This window comes from Hippichthys cyanospilos, chromosome 15, assembly GCF_059441005.1.
Source record: "Hippichthys cyanospilos isolate Australia breed blue-spotted pipefish chromosome 15, RoL_Hcya_1.0, whole genome shotgun sequence".
Lineage (NCBI taxonomy): Eukaryota > Metazoa > Chordata > Actinopteri > Syngnathiformes > Syngnathidae > Hippichthys > Hippichthys cyanospilos.
In genome coordinates this window covers 14,492,091-14,511,235 of record NC_142383.1, presented here as the reverse complement: position 1 = coordinate 14,511,235, position 19,145 = coordinate 14,492,091, and the positions used below count along the sequence as shown (strand labels likewise).

The following is a 19,145-nucleotide window of genomic DNA, read 5'->3' as shown; positions in this document are numbered from 1 at the left end:
TGTTTTATGTCTGCAGCAGTTTTTCATCCGTCCTTTTTTGGTCTATTCTAATCATTTCAGCACCATAAAACTATCAGGTAGATACATCAAATCTAGAATTTAGTTGAATGGGTTGTTTTAATAGTTTTCATGAACAGCTAAAAATAGAAAAATTTGGTCTCTAGTGCAAATGTGTGTACACTGATCATATTATTCTGCTACTACCTACCTTAGGTATTTTTTGTTCTTACCAGTATTAATGAGAAGAAATTGACTTTTCTGTCCATTGTCCTTGTTTTGGCTTGCCATCGAATCACTCAGAAGCCAAGATCAGTTCTAATTCAAAGGGGAAAAAGAACAACCTGTACACTGTTTTGAAAACATAATCACACTCAATTTATTCTATTTCTCTATTAGCATAAATAGCACTTTTACTGCTAGCATTAGCCTCATACTAATTGGCAATTATCACAAATTGTGATGCATCAAAATGGAGTTGAATATTTTTAGAACGGATTGGCTTCAATCCATTTTTTTTTAATAAGACGTAATTTAGCAATGAAAAGTATTATTTTAATATTGTGGCCTTGGTGAACTCTGGGCTCATTCGATGAAAAACCGCTCATCGCGAAAGTATACACTTTGTTGTTTTCTGAGAAGAATTTTATGACATTCTAATCTAAGTTAATCAATGTTTATTATATTAACACGCTGCATTTCATTACGATTGTTGTTCCATCCCAGTGACCACTATACGGCCCTTACGCTGTACTCAATTGGAGACATGCGTCACCTTGCGGCAGAATGTGGTATTACTTTCAAATGGCATACGCGTTGGGTAACCATGCATTTTACATTTTATATGGTTATATATTTATTAATGGTTAAAGAATCGATATCGTCATATAAAAATGATAGGTATGTCAGTGAGGCTAATGGAAACAGTTTCGGATTTCGATTTTAATACATACAAAAGAATGTATATTTTTTTTGCCCCTAACTTTTATGGCACGTTCTCAGATGTGAAAGCAAACGACCACAAGGGGGCAGCATTGTCGCACGTTAACGACAAAACCGATGCAAAAGGACACGTATGACAGTAAAAAAGCGTTCATTCATTCATTTGCGTTCATTCCATTGATACAAAATATATGTTAAATATCAAACACACAATCTAAAAAAAATTCACCCCTTTTTAAGTCCATTCGCGTCTCTAAGTGTTTTAAATTAATGAATGGGATGTGATTATCTATGGGGGAGGCTGGATGTTGAGTTCCTTCCTCAGATGGTCCAGGTTCTGCTCCCACCGCCTCTCGTAGAAGACGCTGAGGACACAACGTGCCCGCCGACCATTCCGTACCGCCCACGGGCCCAAAGATGTGGCCAACGACTGCAGACGACTGGGGAGAGGTTGTCAAGGAAACGACAGGCCGATTCCCAACACACACCAGGAAATTGTGTTAATAAATAAACGCTTGGCAACGAATAACAAAGTTGTACCTGCCGTTAAGCCGCAGAGGTCCCAACAGAGCTCCAAGGGCGCACATGGGGAGCCCGGTCTGAGCTGCTTCGAACCATTTCACCGCTACTTCACCTGGGCAAACATTTTTTGGATTGATTTATTTTTTTTCGGTAGTTCATCTAATTGATAAAGGGTCCTCCCTCACCGAGCATGTTGGTGGGCATTCCCAGCAAGGTGTGCAGCAGGTCGTGGACCTCTCGGTACCTCTGCATGACGTAGGCCAGTTCCTCGTTGTCCACGAATTTGACCTCGGCCCTCGAGTCGGGCGTCACATGCTGAGGATCCACGGAAAACGATTCAAAACACGATTCCTCAATCTAACTGAGAATTACTCACGTTATCCTCCAGGAATCGAAGGTATTCCCGACCGAAGGATCCCTCGGGTAAGGAGGCCATCTTTTCCAAATGGAGCGTGGAAAGGCGGATCCTGGGCCTCTCTCTGTGGTTCAGCAACGACAAAACAAAACAAAAAATCTTCTCCTCCTGGCGGAAGATGTTTTTCGGATTACGTCGGCGTTCTAACTCACGTGAGAATCTCGTATCCCTCAGGATCATTTCTCATGCGGTCCCTGAGGTTTAACAAGGCTAAGTGGCCCGTCGTCTCTCCGAGCACTGCAACCATGTCTGCAGAGGGACAGTTTTTGCAGTTTTATACCCAAGATGATAATTGCGGCCATTTTAAGTCAGAGGATATCTTGCGAACAAAACCAACATTCTCATCTTTTTAAATGGTAATGACAATAATAAAATTGTGGTCAAATATGTTTTTTATGGAGAGGAGCCGTCACCCTTGACTAATGCACCCTAATAAAAGCCAATTGAGCACTGTAGTGATAACTGTGACCATTGGATGGCAGTGTTTCCACACGTGTAACACAGCTATACCCACATGCAATTCAAAGTAAGGAATGGAAGTCAATCTTTCATGATAGCACCCATATTTACATAGTCATAGCACAGAGTATTCTCTTAGCTTTGAACCGTGAGTGAAAATGCTAAAAATACCGGCTCTCAAGAAGTTTCTTTTTCCAATAACACTTGGCGCTGAAATAGTTCATTTCTTTTCCTTTATTTAAAAAAAACAGGAGATTATTGTAACCTTACAGGGTAGAAAATACACAAGATATATCTTATGATTTTGTTGCTGCCATAATGTGTCAGAAAATCGGCAAAAATTATTATCGCTGTTTTTTTTAGAAATAGATATACCTTTTCAGGGCTGATTATCAGTAGTCAAGAATAATGAAAGCAGATATTCATTTCAAGGACTCAAGAAATATATTTTTGCCATCATTAGGAGCTTGTTCAAAACAACTTTGGGTGATGTGGTACATCCCGAGTTGGGGTCAGTGAAATAAAAAGTCTACACACCCCTGTTCAAATGCCACTTTTTTCTGATATAAACACATGCCCAAGATATGTAAAATGACAGAACCACTTTCTTCTAACAGGGGATGTGGCTGACAATCACATTTAAATACCAAGGGGCCAAAGACAAAATTCAAACCCTGAACCTTACAGTCATAGTCACACTAACTCGGAAAATGTGCTGCCCAGATCGGAATTTGTTTAATGGAAATGAAAGCTGAAGTGACAAAAAAAGATGCAATGAAAAGGAAAGAGGCATTCATTTGCACATTGCACCCGCAGCCCAAGCCCCTAAAGATGAAATGAAACTCAACGATGAGACACGACACTGATGGAAATCAACGTCTTTCCTTAACGAAACTTTCAGATTGACAAGACTACTTTCATTTCTCTGAACCAGAGCTGCTCAATGAGTCGACAGCCCGTATGCCATCGCGTTACAGGGAAAAAAAGACTCAAAGAGAAGAACGTCAAGTGAGAAAAGAACAACGCCAACCGAAGGAAAAAAGGATGAATGTCAGTCGTGTCTCGTCACTTGACTGTTTTTTTTTTTTTTGCGTCATGAATTAAAAACTGAGCATGATTTTTGAAATGACACCAAGTTGTGAACAGTATTTCAGAACCATATTGAGTTGTTTAACTCATTTTCTGAGAAAAAAATATCAAGTAGCAGACCGTTCTCCCTACCAAGCTTCCAGGAGGAACTTCAAAATAAAAGTATTGTAAGGCCATTCTTGTTATACATGTTATGGTAAACAGTGCTTCCTCTACTTATGAAATTAATACATTCTAGAAGTAATTTTGTAACGTGAATTTTTCGTGAGTTGAGACGCTTTTTCATGTAAATAGCCTAATCCGTTCCATTGGGACATGCCTGCTCTAACCCAAGTGGAGCTCTCATTGGTTCTTCTCACCGTGCCTGTAGGGGTCCTGAAGTGCGGCGACCCCTGAGCCCACCGCCAACAAGGCCTTCTGAATCGGAGAGGTCGGGATGTGACCGGGATAGAGTTCTTCATGGTATCGACTATCTGTCAACTTGCTTCTGCGATTCAAACACGCTGTAATGGGACAAAAAAGGGCAGCAACATGAGCAAAAAGTAAGAACAAAAACGAGAGAAAAAAAACAGTCTCGGCCAAATCCCAACTCACTATGTCCCAGGTATTTAGTATGTTTATTGTGGAATAAATCTACTTGTCTAACGAAAATATTCCCGATGTATTGCAATCTTATTTTTTTATTGTAAATGCATTTTTAAACCCTGTAGGTTAAATACAATGAACTCCGATCTGCTGTTGCCCACAGCTCACACTCTTGACTCTTGCACGCTAAAAAACACCTGACCAAACCCTGCCTCTTCCAGACATTTAGTTTTCAAATATTTACAATGTGTCTTGATACGTTCAAATGTGTTTGGGGTGGTTAAAACAAAACAAAAAAACATCACAAGCAAGGGCAATAACAATGTCCCCTCTCTCTCTCCGTTAGCAAGAATTCGACCTCCACCGTGTCATTTATACCGGAGAAGTTTAGAAAATTATTTCTAAAAGTTACACGCCACAGCTTTTCCCCATAGTATTCGAACACGTCAGCGTTGGAATTTCATACCGTTCGTTATCACAGAAGAATGTCGATTTCTGAGAAGTTGAGCCATGCGAAACGACATGATAACGTTAATGCGCATGCGTGACACTGCTATTTACTTTCCTGTATCGATGGCAGTAGCACTTTCGTCATACCTGTTCGCGTATTAATATTTGACATCCACAACTGTAACGCTACCTGTACCGGTCCGAAATCCGACAATCGCGTAGAGAACCTCGTAAAGTATTTTATCGCCGATTTGTTGGTCGCGACGTGAAGTGCGACGAAAGTTACAGCTGTGACGTCACAACGACTACGCTCGCATGCTTGTACTACATTAGCAAACAAAATTAACATTATTCCGATATTTACTTATCCTTAACAAACGCACTAAGAATTTGATTAAGCACATTTTGTTTACGATCGTTAGACGAGATGGCCCCAAGACAAGACGAAGCGGAGAGTGGTTTGCGGTAGGCTGTGCTAAACTAAAAGTAACCTAACGTGGGTGTGGGTGGACTTAAGCAAAGTTAACAGGAATTCGACTTCATAGTGTGCGTGTCGCTTAAAAGTGAGCCACCCAGACCATTCGGTGAGTAATGATCTCTTTTAGTTTCTATTTAAAGCAACGCATGGTGGCAGAGGGGGGATGCATGCTACAAATATAAAGAACCAGCAAAACAAACATCGCTGATTTTACGCTATAGTCAAGCTTGTCCAGTCCGGTTGTTTTTCCTTGTTTGTTTTTTTTTAATGGAACGCCTGTGTAGCAATGTGCAAGATGAGACTAGTTTAAGATTTTGGAAGAGTTTACTTAGGTGAAAACATGCTTGGATTCTGGTTTTCTTGCTAAATGCTTGCTTTGGTCTTTGTGCAGCAGAACGTTTGGCACTTTAACTGAACTTTACCACAGTGAAGCTGCTCTTCGATCTTTTACGTGGAAATATGTACTGAGGTTTCAAAGTTTGCACAAAAGAACGATGGGACTTCTCGGAATCTTTTTTCGGTGTTTTAGTAACACATTTTCTAATACCGAGTAGTCAAAGTTGGTGGTCTGTGTAAGTCATTGGTATGGTAATAAATGAGTTTTAAGAATCGGGTTTTACTCGCGAAAAAAAACAGATTAGACAATGCATCAATTCACAAGACATGCACAAAAACTGTTTAAATGGAATTAAATTATTTCCTTAGTGAACCAAGATATTAAAAACGATGCTCTCACTCCAACAGCAAACACAATAATAAATGTACTCGTGGATTATTAGTATTCTTTTTCTGACACACGTTATAACGTTTTCCAGCAAGACTTTAATCTTAAAAGGTTTATTTCTAATGGAGCTCTGTTATCTGTGCTTAAATAGTATTTCTATTGAATCTTAACTAAATCCCAAAGACCCATTTATACGTTTTTTCAGTCCAGACATTCAACCCCAAATACGAGTAGATTTTTTTTGTTTTGTTTTGTTTTCTTTTTTTTCAGTCTCTCAGCTACAAGGGTCTAAACATTTTGGATTGAAATTAAGTGCTAAAGTAATAAATTACTTAATATAATTGATTACCGAAATAACTAGTTTAGATTCTAAAATACTAAAGTCATTTAAAATACTGAATCAAATTCTAAGTATTCCATTACTTTGAAGATAAAGTACTAAAGTCATTGTTTGCTTTAAATGAAACATACAAACAATATATAAAAATAAGTACCTGGGATTGAATGTATCGATTCTTAAACGTAAAAAAAATGTATTATAAATTAAATTAATTAAAAGTAAATGATCAGAATTTTGCCTGAGATCCTGTTTTTTTTTTGGGGTGAGCTTTGAGGTTGAATAGAAGAATACAACATAAACATCCGTTGTGACGGTTTGAATTTTATTGCTTTACTGCCCTCACATCCGCTTTCAACTTTGTTCCTCTTCCTAAAAAAATAAAAAAACACAACAACAAACCCATTGATGTGAACATACCACCCCCCCACACACACACACACAAACACACCCAAGTCCATGCCCTGCTCTCAAAAATTATGTGACACCCTCTCATTCATAATAATCATACTTATTTAATTGTTGTTGAACCTGCTATTTAAGCATAATTAATTTCTCAGAAATGCTGAGCAAGCCTTTTATTTTCATGCAAAGATGACCCACATTTGCAGCAGTGTAAATCCCAGATGAGCCCCTGTTGTTGTTTTTTAATCACTCTTTATATATATATCTTTACATATTTATTTATATATATGTGATGTCATGCATGATGGCAGCTGTAGGTTTAGTGGAAACAAACACTCAACTCATTGCGAATGAAATGCACAATGTGTTCCATGATGCTAAGACTTTCAGTCATTTCAAAACAAATCATCCCACCTTGACTGATTTTACCTTAAACTTGAACTCAAAATGACAAATAGTTGGAAGCTAAACACACTGTTGTTTATTTTTTTCTTTTTTCTTTAGAGAACTATATGCGGTAGAAATACACTATTGTAATATTCTTGAGTTTCTCTCAGCATATTAAAAGGCCGGGAGCACGCCAGGCTTTTCCTGCCAACGGCCAGGCTTAGCCACCCCATGCAGGAAACAAATCACATTTTTTCCAAACCAACACGTTTATCATCTTAAAATATATATCAATAGTCATACCCCCCAAATATACATCATAAAAGAACCCACAGCTTCTGCTTTGTGAAGGTATTAAAAAAACCTCACATGGAAAAATGATGTATTATATTTTCTCCTTTGAATCAGCAAGGGAGCTTTCAACTGTAAATGGAGCTTTGGTGTTCCTGTTTTTTTTCCAGTGGCAGAAAATGTAATTATACAGTGGACCCATACGAAATTAATCCGTTACGGGTTTGGGATCGTAAATCAAAATTGTCGTATGGTGGAAAATAAGAGCCTATGGTAATTAGCTAATGCGTATAAAACCCCAGGTAAAAACATGAAAATTTTATATACATATTAAAAAATTAGTAACAAAATAGTTTAATAAGTGCTACTTATGAGCGCGGTGCGACTCGCAGTCATACGCTTGACCACTGACCACCAAGTTTGAATTTTGGATTTGTTGTTGATGTCATAAAGTGGGAAAAATGCTGTAAAGAAGGGATAAAAAAAACATGGTATTCCACTTTGTAACGTGATAAAAAAACAACAGGGACGCTGTAACCCGGGGGTCCACTGTACACCAAAATTAATACTGAGTTACTGCAGTTTTTATAAAGATAGACTGATGTTTTTTTTAAGGAAGGGTGATATTTAATATTAGGAGCTTATATTTGTTTTCAGTTAAGGGGAAAACATTGGCATTAAACTGGTAAAAAAAAAACAAAAAAAACTGTTCCAACCTGTTGAATTGTGTTAAAGAATATATATAGATCAGCTTTTGAGATTTGCAGTTGTTGGTTTGTTTTTTTTAGCCTAGATAAGCCTAGACATTGTTGTTTTTAAAAAGATATATATATATATATATATATATATATATATATATATATATATATATATATATATATATATATATATATATATAGCTAAAAAAAACAGTGGCGTGATGGCTATTTTGAAATTGGAGAGTTTCCCAAATGACAGGTCCATTGCGCACCTGTAGTTGGTGCATGACCTACGCAGCCTACAACGTATAACGGAAAAATCTTTTTTAGGCCTCAAGGTGGGGCTCCCAACAAACACATGGCTGTTAGCTTGCGCAAAATAATTGGGTAACGCTTCATTGACGCATTCCAGCTTACCACAATTGCAAAGCACTTTCGATGTTCCCCTAAGAAGGGCGTTGTGACACTGTATTTGCTAGGACATGATGTCTCGAACGTTCCTTGAAATTGTTCAAGGCTATTGTAACCGCTGACACATTTTACCGGTTGCGCTCTTAACGTCTTCGAAAGTGCGACTGGGAATTATGTTAACCCTTGTGGCATTCAGTTACAAATGATGGAAATTCCTTTTTTTTTTTTTTTTTTTTTAATGACATCACAAAAGAATCAAACCACTAGAGAGCCGAAACTTCCAGCAGATGATAAAAACATGTAAAATTTCAAAATACAACGTTTCTGATACATCTATGTGATTGCCGCCGGACGTGTGAGATTTTGTGTACAAAAATAATCATTGTCCATTGTCCATTATAATTCAAATGTTTTAAATGCATTTTAATAGGACTTATTACATAGATTTTCCTGCGATTTTTACAACATTCCGTTGAGCGACATTCAAACTGTCAGCAAACTGAAAATTCTTTGTTGACTTGTGTTTCACTTAAAGACAGTAGGTGGCAGTAGAGACCAGATAATGGCTTTGTGTTAAAGCACATGTGTCAAACTCAAGGCCCGGGGGCCAGATGCGGCCCGCCAGATCAATTTATGTGGCCCGCAAAATCCTGATCAAACTTCAAGCTTCTGGTTAAAATACTAAATTTGCAAGTTGTCTTCAACATTTGGTCCTCAACAATTTGGGGGTAAAAATAACAAGCATTTTGTGTCCCAAATATCTCTTTTGAACAGTTTTTACCAGGCTCTTATTTCAAAACTAGTCAGAAGTGTGACAAACACACCTAAAATTGATTTGATTTCACAATCATACCGGCCCTCTAACAAAAATTCGAACTACAATGCGGCCCCCAAAAAATATGAGTTAGACACAATGCGCATTGCACGTTGTCGTGACCACAAACACGGATGTTTGTTCTCTTGATGATTATTAAACATGTGATAAGAGCATTCTTCCCACCCTAGATACGAAGATTGAATTGAACCATGTCCCCCCCCCCCCCCCCCCCCCCCCCCCCCCCCCCCCACCCCTGAACAGTGTCTGTCCTTGACAAGCACCAGTTTAATGGGGGAGAATGGCCCGAGTGTGGCTGGAGAGCATCAACTCCTTACCAGGGATTCCTCACAGTGTGCTGTCAGTGCCTATGGAAGATAAATACAAATGTCAGCAGTGTCGCCAGGTCCTCCGAAAGCCTGTCCAGGCTCAGTGCGGACACCGCTTCTGCGTGCACTGCTTCAAGCAGCTCACCAGGTAAGAGTGCGCGTCGGTCATCCGACCAACCTCTCACCCACCTTATGCTTACTTCACGCGTCTTAACTAAATGCTCCTGCCTCACTCTGGGCGTTTCTTTTCTTCACACCCAAGACTAATCGTGCTATGCAGACTCATCTTTTCGCATGACAAGACTATTGTGGTGTCAGTGATTCACAAGGATGTGACCATCATGCTGACTCAGGTGGTTCTTCAGTTTTTTTTGTTTTTTTTACCCACCTTTTTTTTCAGTTCCACATATCTGTCTGATAGCCATTACTTAAGCATTGCACGATTTGTGGATCCCAGGGCAATGAAATACCAAGGCAATGAAATACTGGATTAACCCTTGTGCATACACTTTGCAAACTAAACACACTGCATTTTTTTTCCTAATTTTGTAAATGTTTTTAAAGGCGTAATAATTAAGTTATTTATGATTGTTTTTTTCCTCCGACCACTCAAATTGTTCAACGGCATCCGTTCTCTCTCTCTCTCTCTCTCTCTCTCTCTCTCTCTCTCTCTCTCTCTCTCTCTCTCTCTCTCTCTCTCTCGAGAAGTGAGGATGACACCTTAACTGGTCTCTTCTGCCACCTACAGTCTTGACGTGAAACACAAGTCAACAAAGAATTTGCGGTTTTCTGACAGTTTGACAGCCGCTCAACGGAATGTTGCTAAAATCGCAGGAAAATCAATGTCATAAATCCTATTAAAATGCATCTCAAAAAAATGTAATTATAATGGTTTTATATGGTCCAAAATCTGGACAATGATTACTTGTGTACACAAAATCTCGCACATCCAGCTGCGATCACACAGATATGTTAGATTCGTTGCTTTATAAAATTTTATGTGTTTCAGTCATCTGCTGGAAATTTCAGCTCTCTAGTGTTTTTTTCTTATTAGTTTTTTGTGATAAAAAACAAAAATAAAAGGAATTTCCATAATTTGTACATACTGTGACAAGGGTTAAAAAAAAGCCTTTCTTTAAATTTCTCAAAAATTGAGAGCACGCCCCACAATGCTGTGCATCTTGTGTGTGAGGTCCCAAACACTGTAAAAAATGTATTGTGGCATCTTTGCTAAGCCCTGCGGTTGACTGATTATCAGACCATATCCTGCTGACACGGACGTACCGAAAGCAACATGCACAGTATGCACGCTAGCAGCGATAAACCAATAACATTATGTAATGCGGAGCTAGCCAATTTTTTTTTGCTTTATGCGGGCCTCAGATGAAAAAGTTTGGATACCCCAGCTCTACGCAATAATGTACGACTTGACTTTTGAATTGCTTAACTCAAATAACGACTTGACTGTTTTGTTTTTTTTTTCTTTGGACTTGCTTGACGTTTTTCAAATGTTACGATTTGCACATCTTTGGGTAATTGCCACTTCTGGCAATATTTTATCCAATCCACAATGTATTTGATTTATTTTGGCGTTTTTGGGAGTTTGGGGGCGGGGGCGCATCTCATTATTCCCATGACATTTTCTGAAGCAACTGCAGTTTTTTGTTTACATGTATGTGACATTGGTGCTGCTAATTTTGTTATGCTAAAACATCAAAGCAATTTTTGTTTTTTTTGTACCTCAGTTCGGGTCCGAAGCCGTGCGAGGCCTGCCGCCAGGAGAATATCTACGAGGAGCCCACCTCCATCCTCAACATTAGTGAGGTAATCTCTATAGAATTTGGACTTCATTGTTGTCCAGTGAGACACCTTCCTGATCTCATTGCTCACCTCCTGCCAGGCTTTTCCTGACAACGCGGCCGGTCGGGAAATAGCGAGTCTGCCCGCGCAGTGTTTGAATGCAGGTTGCACCTGGAAGGGATCCATCAAAGAATACGAGGTGATGATTGACTCCGCTCCGATTTTTGTATTTTTTAACATTTTTTATTGTGTTTGAGCACAAAGGTGTGTGTTCTCAGCTGCTGGCATAACCGCCCTGACAGCTTGGAACAGGAAGTGAAACTTAACATGCTTTCCCGGAAAGTACCGCTTCTAAACCCGCCCAACAAGTCATTGGGAAAGTACCAGCAGAAGGGGGAGGGGAAAAAAAATCTCACAAGAGATTAAATTGTTTGCTGATAGATCACTGCACTTGTGTTTCTCGGTGAAATACGATTATATAGATGAGGGCTAGATGCAATTTTTTTTTTGTTGTTGGGAAATTTTGTGCAGTTGTGCTTTGTGGGAGGAAGTTGGAAATTATGTGTGAAACATGATGAGCAATAGCAGGAACCGTGCCTAACATTTTGTAAACATGCATATCCCTGCTTTGGTAATTAAAATAAAACAAACAAACAAAAAAAACACATTTTTCTCTCTGTAAATTAACTTTTTTAGATTGTTTTTATTTTTCTGTGCAGTGTGTTGGTTTTTTTTTTGGGTGGTAAAAGTGTCCTAAAGGAAAGAAAATTGTTTGAAATGTGGGCAGATTTTGGCTTATTTTTTTCCAAACATTCACTTAATTTTCCTTAAAAGTGAAAAATATCGAGCCTACCTGCGACGATGGAACGATGGCTTTTGTGGCGGCGATGGTGACAGTGGTCATTTTGCGAACGCTTGTTTCGATTCGATAAGCCACACCTCCCATCTTGGGCCAGCCCCTTGATTTCCTGTTAGGGATTCATATCTATTTATAGTTGTAAAAATGTATTAATCTTTCTTTCATTTACTCTTTGTTCTACAATTTTCGAGTTTACTTATTTTGTTTCATTTATACAGTTTGTACGTCTGTGACTGTACCGTGAGGTGCAGAACATAAATAAATAAATAGTATTAATACAACTAAGTACGATGAGGATTTTTTTAAACTGTTACTTTGTGTTTTAGTTATAAAATTGTAGAGGCCCTCATTTTTATGCGAATTTGATTTTGTGATTGTAGTAAAATCGAGTTAAGTAACTAAGCAAGCCCCGAAGTAGTCAAAACATTGCCCAAAAAATGTTGTTTGAAGAAAAAAGATAGACTTGTAGACTGTAAATACCTCCTTAATTTGAAAATATTTTATGAAACCAAAAAAAAAAAAATCAATACTGTTTATCAGTGCAGTTATATCCAATGTTATAAATATGTAATTAATTAGAATGTTTTCCATGATAGTTACCAGGTTATAATCACATTTTTTGTATTTGATCATTGATGAAAATTAAAAACATTATTTTACTCCAAGGCCTCCCATGCAGTTGCGGCAATATTTCATAATACTTCATAAGTATTGGAACAGTATGACAGATAAATGTGTACTTTTTTTTTTTTGCTGTAGAATGAAAACCTTTGCATTTGGCCTCAAAGGATGAATAACACAATATTCGTATCCATACATTTGTGAGCAAAAGTATTAAAACAGACTTAAACTAGATTAAATAAGACTTTATCTTTAGTTGTTGCTTGCATGCAATCTGTGATCCTAAACCCCATAGAGCATGCAGTATTACCCACCAAGGAGGATGCAATAAGCTCTATAATGCCACTGTATAATAACAGCCAAGCAGTTTTTTTAGGTCGTAGCAACCAAAGTACATCGGTTTTGTTTTGGTTTTGTTTACGGATCATGAGAACATCTCAAAGCTTGTTTGTTTGCATTGCAGCTATTGTGAAATGCAATCGCCCCATTGTGCATTTTATGCCAGTAGACACACCTGTCTGTGATTATATTCATTCATTCAGGTCATTGCATTCTCAGAATGCTAAAGTGATGGCAAACTAAAAGCACGCAAGGCTCTCGAGTATAAGAGCATACCTCGAACATGTAGAGATACAAATGGTAAACGTTCGCATGGTCGGATGCAGAAAGAAACGAAAGCATTTCACAACCGCAATGACCACAATTGCTAACTTCCTTCACGCTAGGTCGAGAAACATCTGCCTTGCCCTAGATCTTACATTTGCAGTTTCACTGCTGATTAGTGCGGTCGAAAGCGAGGAACAGGAAATGTGTTAACCGGTAGGGGGAAAAAAAAAAAAAAGTTCATAGATGTAAGAAGATGCCGGCAAGATACCACAAATTTCATGGGGCTTACGCTCAATGGGTGTGCACTCAATTGAATAATGTAGGACTGCAACTAGTGATAGGCAAATGAAGCTTCATGAAGCACTATTTTTTTGGACTCCTCTAGATGGTGCTCTTGGTTAAGGATACAGTAGAATTTTTTCACATTTGGACACCATCTAGAGGAGTAAAAGATACCACAGGCACTTCATGAAGCTTCATTGTCCAATAAAACAAGGCTCGTCACTTGCATTCCCAATTATAGAAACCGGGGTCTTTAATATTCCCATTGGCTGACGCCCCCGTCATTCACCAGGCCAGGCCCCGCCTTTTAAAGCCGCACTGACAAAGGTTATTTCTGTATTCCAGGCGCAGCATGAAGGCTCTTGCGAGCTGGAGCGCGTGCAGTGCGAGGCCTGCCAGGCCTTCCTGCTGCGCTCGGAGATGGAACGACACTGCGAGAGGGAGTGCGAGGCCCGAGTGCTCAACTGCAAATACTGCAAAGTACCGTGCAGCTTTAAAGACATCAAGGTGACAGCCTCGCTCGCCTCTTCGAGTCGGGCCCGCCCGCTCCGACCGGCAAATGAGAATTTGGAATTTTCCAGGCTCACGATGAAGTGTGCCTCAAGTTCCCCTTGCAGTGCAAAGACTGCGGCAAAAAGAAGATCCCGAGAGAAAAGGTGAGCAGCACCATCGAAAATGAAATACCTGAAGCATGCCATGGGACCGATCCGATCTTTTCATCCGGTCTTTCCCGTCTCCAGTTTAACGATCACGTTCGAACTTGCGCCAAGTCCAAGAGTGCCTGTCCCTTTAGCGAAGTGGGCTGCAAGTTTCTGGTGAGTCCCTCACAGGCCACAACATTAGGTACACCTGTACAAGCAAAAATGTCACAAACAAAAATACTAATACATTCAATCATATTGAAATATTCAAACATTTATGTTTTAATGTACTTGCAGATACATACTTGTAGGCTGAATGCTAAAATTATTGCATTCATAATCTAGACCCCGTAGCACTGAGGGAAAAAAAAGATGTTTGTTTTTAGCATATAACCGACTGTATACAAGTACATACAAACATATTTTCAAGTATATTTGAACGCACTTGCATGTACATTCAAATGTCCTTGTAAGTACAGTCAAACGTATTTGCAAACACATTTGCAAATGTATTCGATTATATTTTCAAGTAGGCACGTGTAAGCACAAACATACTCAAGTCCATTCGAATGTACTTGTAAAAAATATTGTCAAAACCGAGGATTGTTTTCATCCTAACTCATTTTCAGTCGACATGAGATGGATAAAAATGGGTGGATTCTGTCCATATTTTATAAGCACCATATTATTCTGTTTGGACAAATACGGTTATAAAAAAAAAAGGGTATTTTTTTCCTCAATTTTCGGTGGCCCCTTTTGCGAAATTTCCAGCTGGACAACGGCAAGCTGAGCGACCACGAGCACAGCAGCGTCATGGAGCACCTGCGCCTGCTGCTGACCACGGTTCTGTCGGTGGCCCGGCCCCGCGCAGTGGCCCCGCCCCCCAACGAGTGGCAGGAGGATTCGGGTCTAGGCCTGTACAGGGCTCCTGAGGAGGGAGCCTCGTCCCCCACGCCGCCAGTGGACCTGGACAAGAAGGTGTTCCTTCCAGGCATGATTAAACGATGATCACGCTAAATCTATCGGTACTCATCGACGCATCGTTTGGGTCCAGGTGAGCGCCCTGGAGAACATCATATGCGTCCTGAACCGCGAGGTGGAGCGCAGCTCCATGACGCTGGAGGCCTTCTCGCACCAGCACCGCCTGGACCAGGACAAGCTGGAGAATCTGAACAACAAAGTGCAGCAGCTGGAGCGGGCCTTGGCCATGCGTGACTTCCAACTGTCCGAGACGGAGCAGATGGTGCGCGAACTGCAGTTCTGCACCTACGACGGCATCTTCGTCTGGAAGATCGCGGACTTTGCCCGCCGCAGGGTCGACGCCGTGGCGGGTCGGAATCCTGCAATGTTCTCGCCAGGTGAGCGTTCTACTTGCGGCCCTAAAAATCAGTTCTAAACCCAACTCTAAAACCCTAATCCAGTTTTTAAACCCAACTTTGAAACTCCTCCTCGCTTTTGAAACCCTGCTTAAAAACTTGAACCCTACTTTTTGGAACTACTTTGAAATCTAAACCCACTTAGCGAAACCCCTACTTTAAAGTCCCAGTCGTACTTTGAAAACCTCCTTTGAAACCCTAACCCGAATTTGCAACCCCCACTCTTTTGTGGCTGTCTTTTAAAGGGCGGCATAAACCTTTCAAATGACTAGTTGCATAATATACGTGCACACGTAAATGACTTTTGCCTTTTGTCCCCTCAGCGCTTCCAAGACATAAAGGTTTAACCACCCGTAAATCCGTCAGGTCCATTCCACAGTGTAATAAAAAGCTAACCTTTCCTATCTTGACCATCTGTTGCACCCCACAAAGGAAACCATAAAGGTTTTAAATGTCCACCAGTACATTTGTGTCCCAGTCACTTTGAAGCCTCAACACTTGACAATATAAAGTCAGTTCTCACCTCGTTCCTAACTGATAGCAATGTTACTGTATTTTATTGTCTACTTTATTATTTGATCTGTTGTGTGGAATGTCCGAAAAGAATAAGAATTTCATTGTGTGTTATTATTTTGCACACAAAAATAAAACTCCTGCAAAATTTGTCATGGAGCAACTTCCAAGTTGTTTACACTTTAGCTCGCCGGTTGCCACGTTGCCGTCCCGAATGACCCCTTGCGATTGTCCGCATTGGCCGGCGGACGCGGGGAATTTCCAAGCGGTTCCCATCCGCCCTCCATGTCCCTAGAGGAACGTTTGTTTCATTTCCTGGAATTTGACGTTGTCCTTTCTTGTCTATTGACAGCATTTTACTCCAGCAAGTACGGCTACAAAATGTGCCTGCGCTTGTACCTCAACGGCGACGGCACGGGACGGGGGACGCACCTGTCGCTCTTCTTCGTGGTCATGCGGGGGCGCTGCGATGCGCTGCTCAAGTGGCCCTTTAGCCAGAAGGTAAGACCTCGTCTCGCGTCTTGACCTTTAACTTTTAGGCAAGTCCCAAGTTCCAGGATCTTCTTCTACTCATTTTGACCCCAAAATTAGGGGTGCATCCTATATTTGTGAAGTTACTTTCATCTTTTTGGTCATTATTTTCACACATGGCCAAAAAACTCGGTAAAATGGCCTTGTTTTGTATTCAACCAAAGCACATTTGCCCTACTAAATCTGCTAGCTTAATGCTAACACACAATGCAAATTGCTCTATAGAGGTTAACGAAACTAGTTTTCACATTGCGGTAATTATAAAACTTTTAGGAGTAGTTATTTGGACAAAAAAATAGAGTAAATATTTGCCAATACAACTTGGTACTTAACTTGTAGATGAGCTTGAGACTAACTCTGTACCTCCCAAACTTGGCCCGCGGTGTCGCTCAGGTGACCCTGATGCTGCTGGACCAAAACAACCGCGAGCACATCATCGACGCTTTCCGTCCGGACATCTCGTCCACGTCCTTCCAGCGACCCGTTGGCGAGATGAACATCGCCAGCGGCTGCCCGCTCTTCTGCCCGCTGGGGAAGCTGGCCGGGAAGAGTCCGTACCTGCGCGACGACACCATCTTCATCAAGGCCATCGTGGACCTGACGGGCTTGTGAGGTGAAGACTGTGGAAGTTTCCGCCAAAAAGCAACCATTCGCAGCTAACGCTGAATATCAATGAGCAGTATACACGCAGCTAGCTATGTTGAAGAAGCTGTTATACAAGCTTATAATAATATCATAGTATAGTCATAATACATACAATTAATATAGCTACTCGGTGATGACGATATGAAACATCGCATTTACCATGCTTAAATTATTTCAGATCCCTTCAATGTTACTTGACTAACTTGTACCGCATCGTCACAACACATCTAATGAGAGCCAATACATGAGCTATATTAAATCATAAACACAATTTTAAATATAACACACATTTGTGGTCATTAAGTCATTTTACAATTAGGGTAAAATCAGTTGTTTTTTTTTCACAATATATATATATATATATATATATATATATATATATATATATATACGTATACACGTTAAAAATCAGTTGGGGTTTTTTTTCACCAAAAATATATATATGTGTGTATATACACATTTTGTATGAAACTAAAATATATGGGAATGCATAGTTTATATATACAATACATAACTGCAAATTTAAAATACAAAGACATGTTTTGAACTATGTAAATGAAAGATTTTCAATTTGAATTTGTAATGGCGTATTAAAACATACATGTATGGATATGAAAATAGAAAATACACTCATACAGTATAGATGATCATTATCACATCTCTCATATTGGCTCCCATTACTAAACTGTATTATTACTCGTATAAAGTAATAATGCGGTGTTGTGCATTTAGGCAAAAATGTTCTATAAAATATTTTGAGATGTTACATATCAATAGTGTATGCACGCTTCTATTTCTGTAGGACATGTAATATTGTTGTTGAATCCACTTTTCTTGCCACTGTGTGAGTGAACAGATATATAACATTTTGTATAATGTCAGCATAGTTAAAAAATGAACACTTGTCAACATGTTGTCATGTCATCAAGGAACACGTACCACAAAACCAGAGAAACCGAAAAAAAAAAATATTAAACGTGTAACGTAAGGTGTATACAGGAGTAAATTTTTCTTGTCTCATTTTTTTCATACATTTAGCATTTAGAAATCACGTGTAAGGCGTGTTTTCTGTAAACACGAGGCCTTAGGTGGAACAAACCACAAACATGTGACATTTATATGATCATAATGAACCATTATGAAACGGGGAACTCCTTCATTTCCCAACGCAAAGGTCACCTCATTCCTAGCTCATGTTCTGACATCTGACACAACTTCCAAAAACGTTTTGTATTTGCGCAACAGACTCACGAGGATTACCGGTTGCATTGTGGGAAGTGTGACCAAGAAAAATTGGAGCATTATTGCTTGCTACATTTCATCAATGTATAAAACATATGCTCAGCATTAAAAAAAAAAGTGTGACATTTTTTCTAAATAAATTCAGACTATAAGAACAAGTGTACATTTTTCATCCTACCGCAGCTGGAACTTCAACTTTTCTTTGTGTGCATTATACCGCCCTCAGGTCGTCGCTAGGGTGCGCAATATTGCTGAAACAAGCCAAAAAAACGGTTTATGCTTCTTTACATTCTGTGTAGTATAACTCTCCACATTATCTAATGTATTATTTTATTAAGTATAATATTATATGCTATTCTAGTAGGGTAAATTCAAGCACTATCAAAATTTGCATACTCACACTTTGACAACCGTTGACGAGAAAGGATGTCATTGGGAACCTTACCAATGAGTGCCATTGACGTCAATTGAGGGTTTTTTTCTGGTAATGGACGTGGAAAAGGTTTGGTCAGCTCTGGTTTAATTATTAAGCTGGGAAAAACAAACACCTAACATACACACGCACACACACGTCAGAATGCTTGAAATTGTTTTTTTTTGTGGCTGTAATGAAAACTTGAATACCTTTTGAAATCCAATCATTATTCATGTCAATGTGTAGAAAAATACATTTGAAATAAAACCAGTACAGGAATC

General features: G+C 39.5%; 2 protein-coding genes across 3 annotated transcripts; one reads left to right on the top strand and one right to left on the bottom strand.

Annotated features, from left to right (window-relative positions):
* Positions 1-924: 924 nt before the first annotated feature.
* On the bottom strand, positions 925-17,081 carry coq4 (coenzyme Q4 homolog (S. cerevisiae)). Of its 2 annotated transcripts, XM_088435419.1 has the most exons (8): positions 14,186-17,081; positions 11,987-12,101; positions 3,784-3,927; positions 2,029-2,125; positions 1,838-1,940; positions 1,647-1,776; positions 1,480-1,573; positions 925-1,379 (listed from the first exon to the last, which is right to left on the bottom strand). In XM_088435419.1, exons 1-8 carry the CDS (start codon positions 14,219-14,221, stop codon positions 1,229-1,231), a joined length of 870 nt encoding a protein of 289 aa, XP_088291545.1. In that variant the 5' UTR covers positions 14,222-17,081; the 3' UTR covers positions 925-1,228. The 2 variants fall into 2 exon arrangements, with proteins under 2 accessions (XP_088291545.1, XP_088291546.1); XM_088435420.1 differs by lacking the exons at positions 11,987-12,101; positions 14,186-17,081 and adding an exon at positions 4,476-4,981.
* Positions 4,570-19,143, top strand: traf2b (Tnf receptor-associated factor 2b). The gene is made up of 11 exons (XM_088435414.1): positions 4,570-5,043; positions 9,269-9,481; positions 11,079-11,157; positions 11,234-11,332; positions 13,847-14,008; positions 14,083-14,157; positions 14,242-14,316; positions 14,914-15,120; positions 15,197-15,500; positions 16,384-16,532; positions 16,956-19,143. Exons 2-11 carry the CDS (start codon positions 9,306-9,308, stop codon positions 17,172-17,174), a joined length of 1,545 nt encoding a protein of 514 aa, XP_088291540.1. The 5' UTR covers positions 4,570-5,043; positions 9,269-9,305; the 3' UTR covers positions 17,175-19,143.
* Positions 19,144-19,145: the final 2 nt, after the last annotated feature.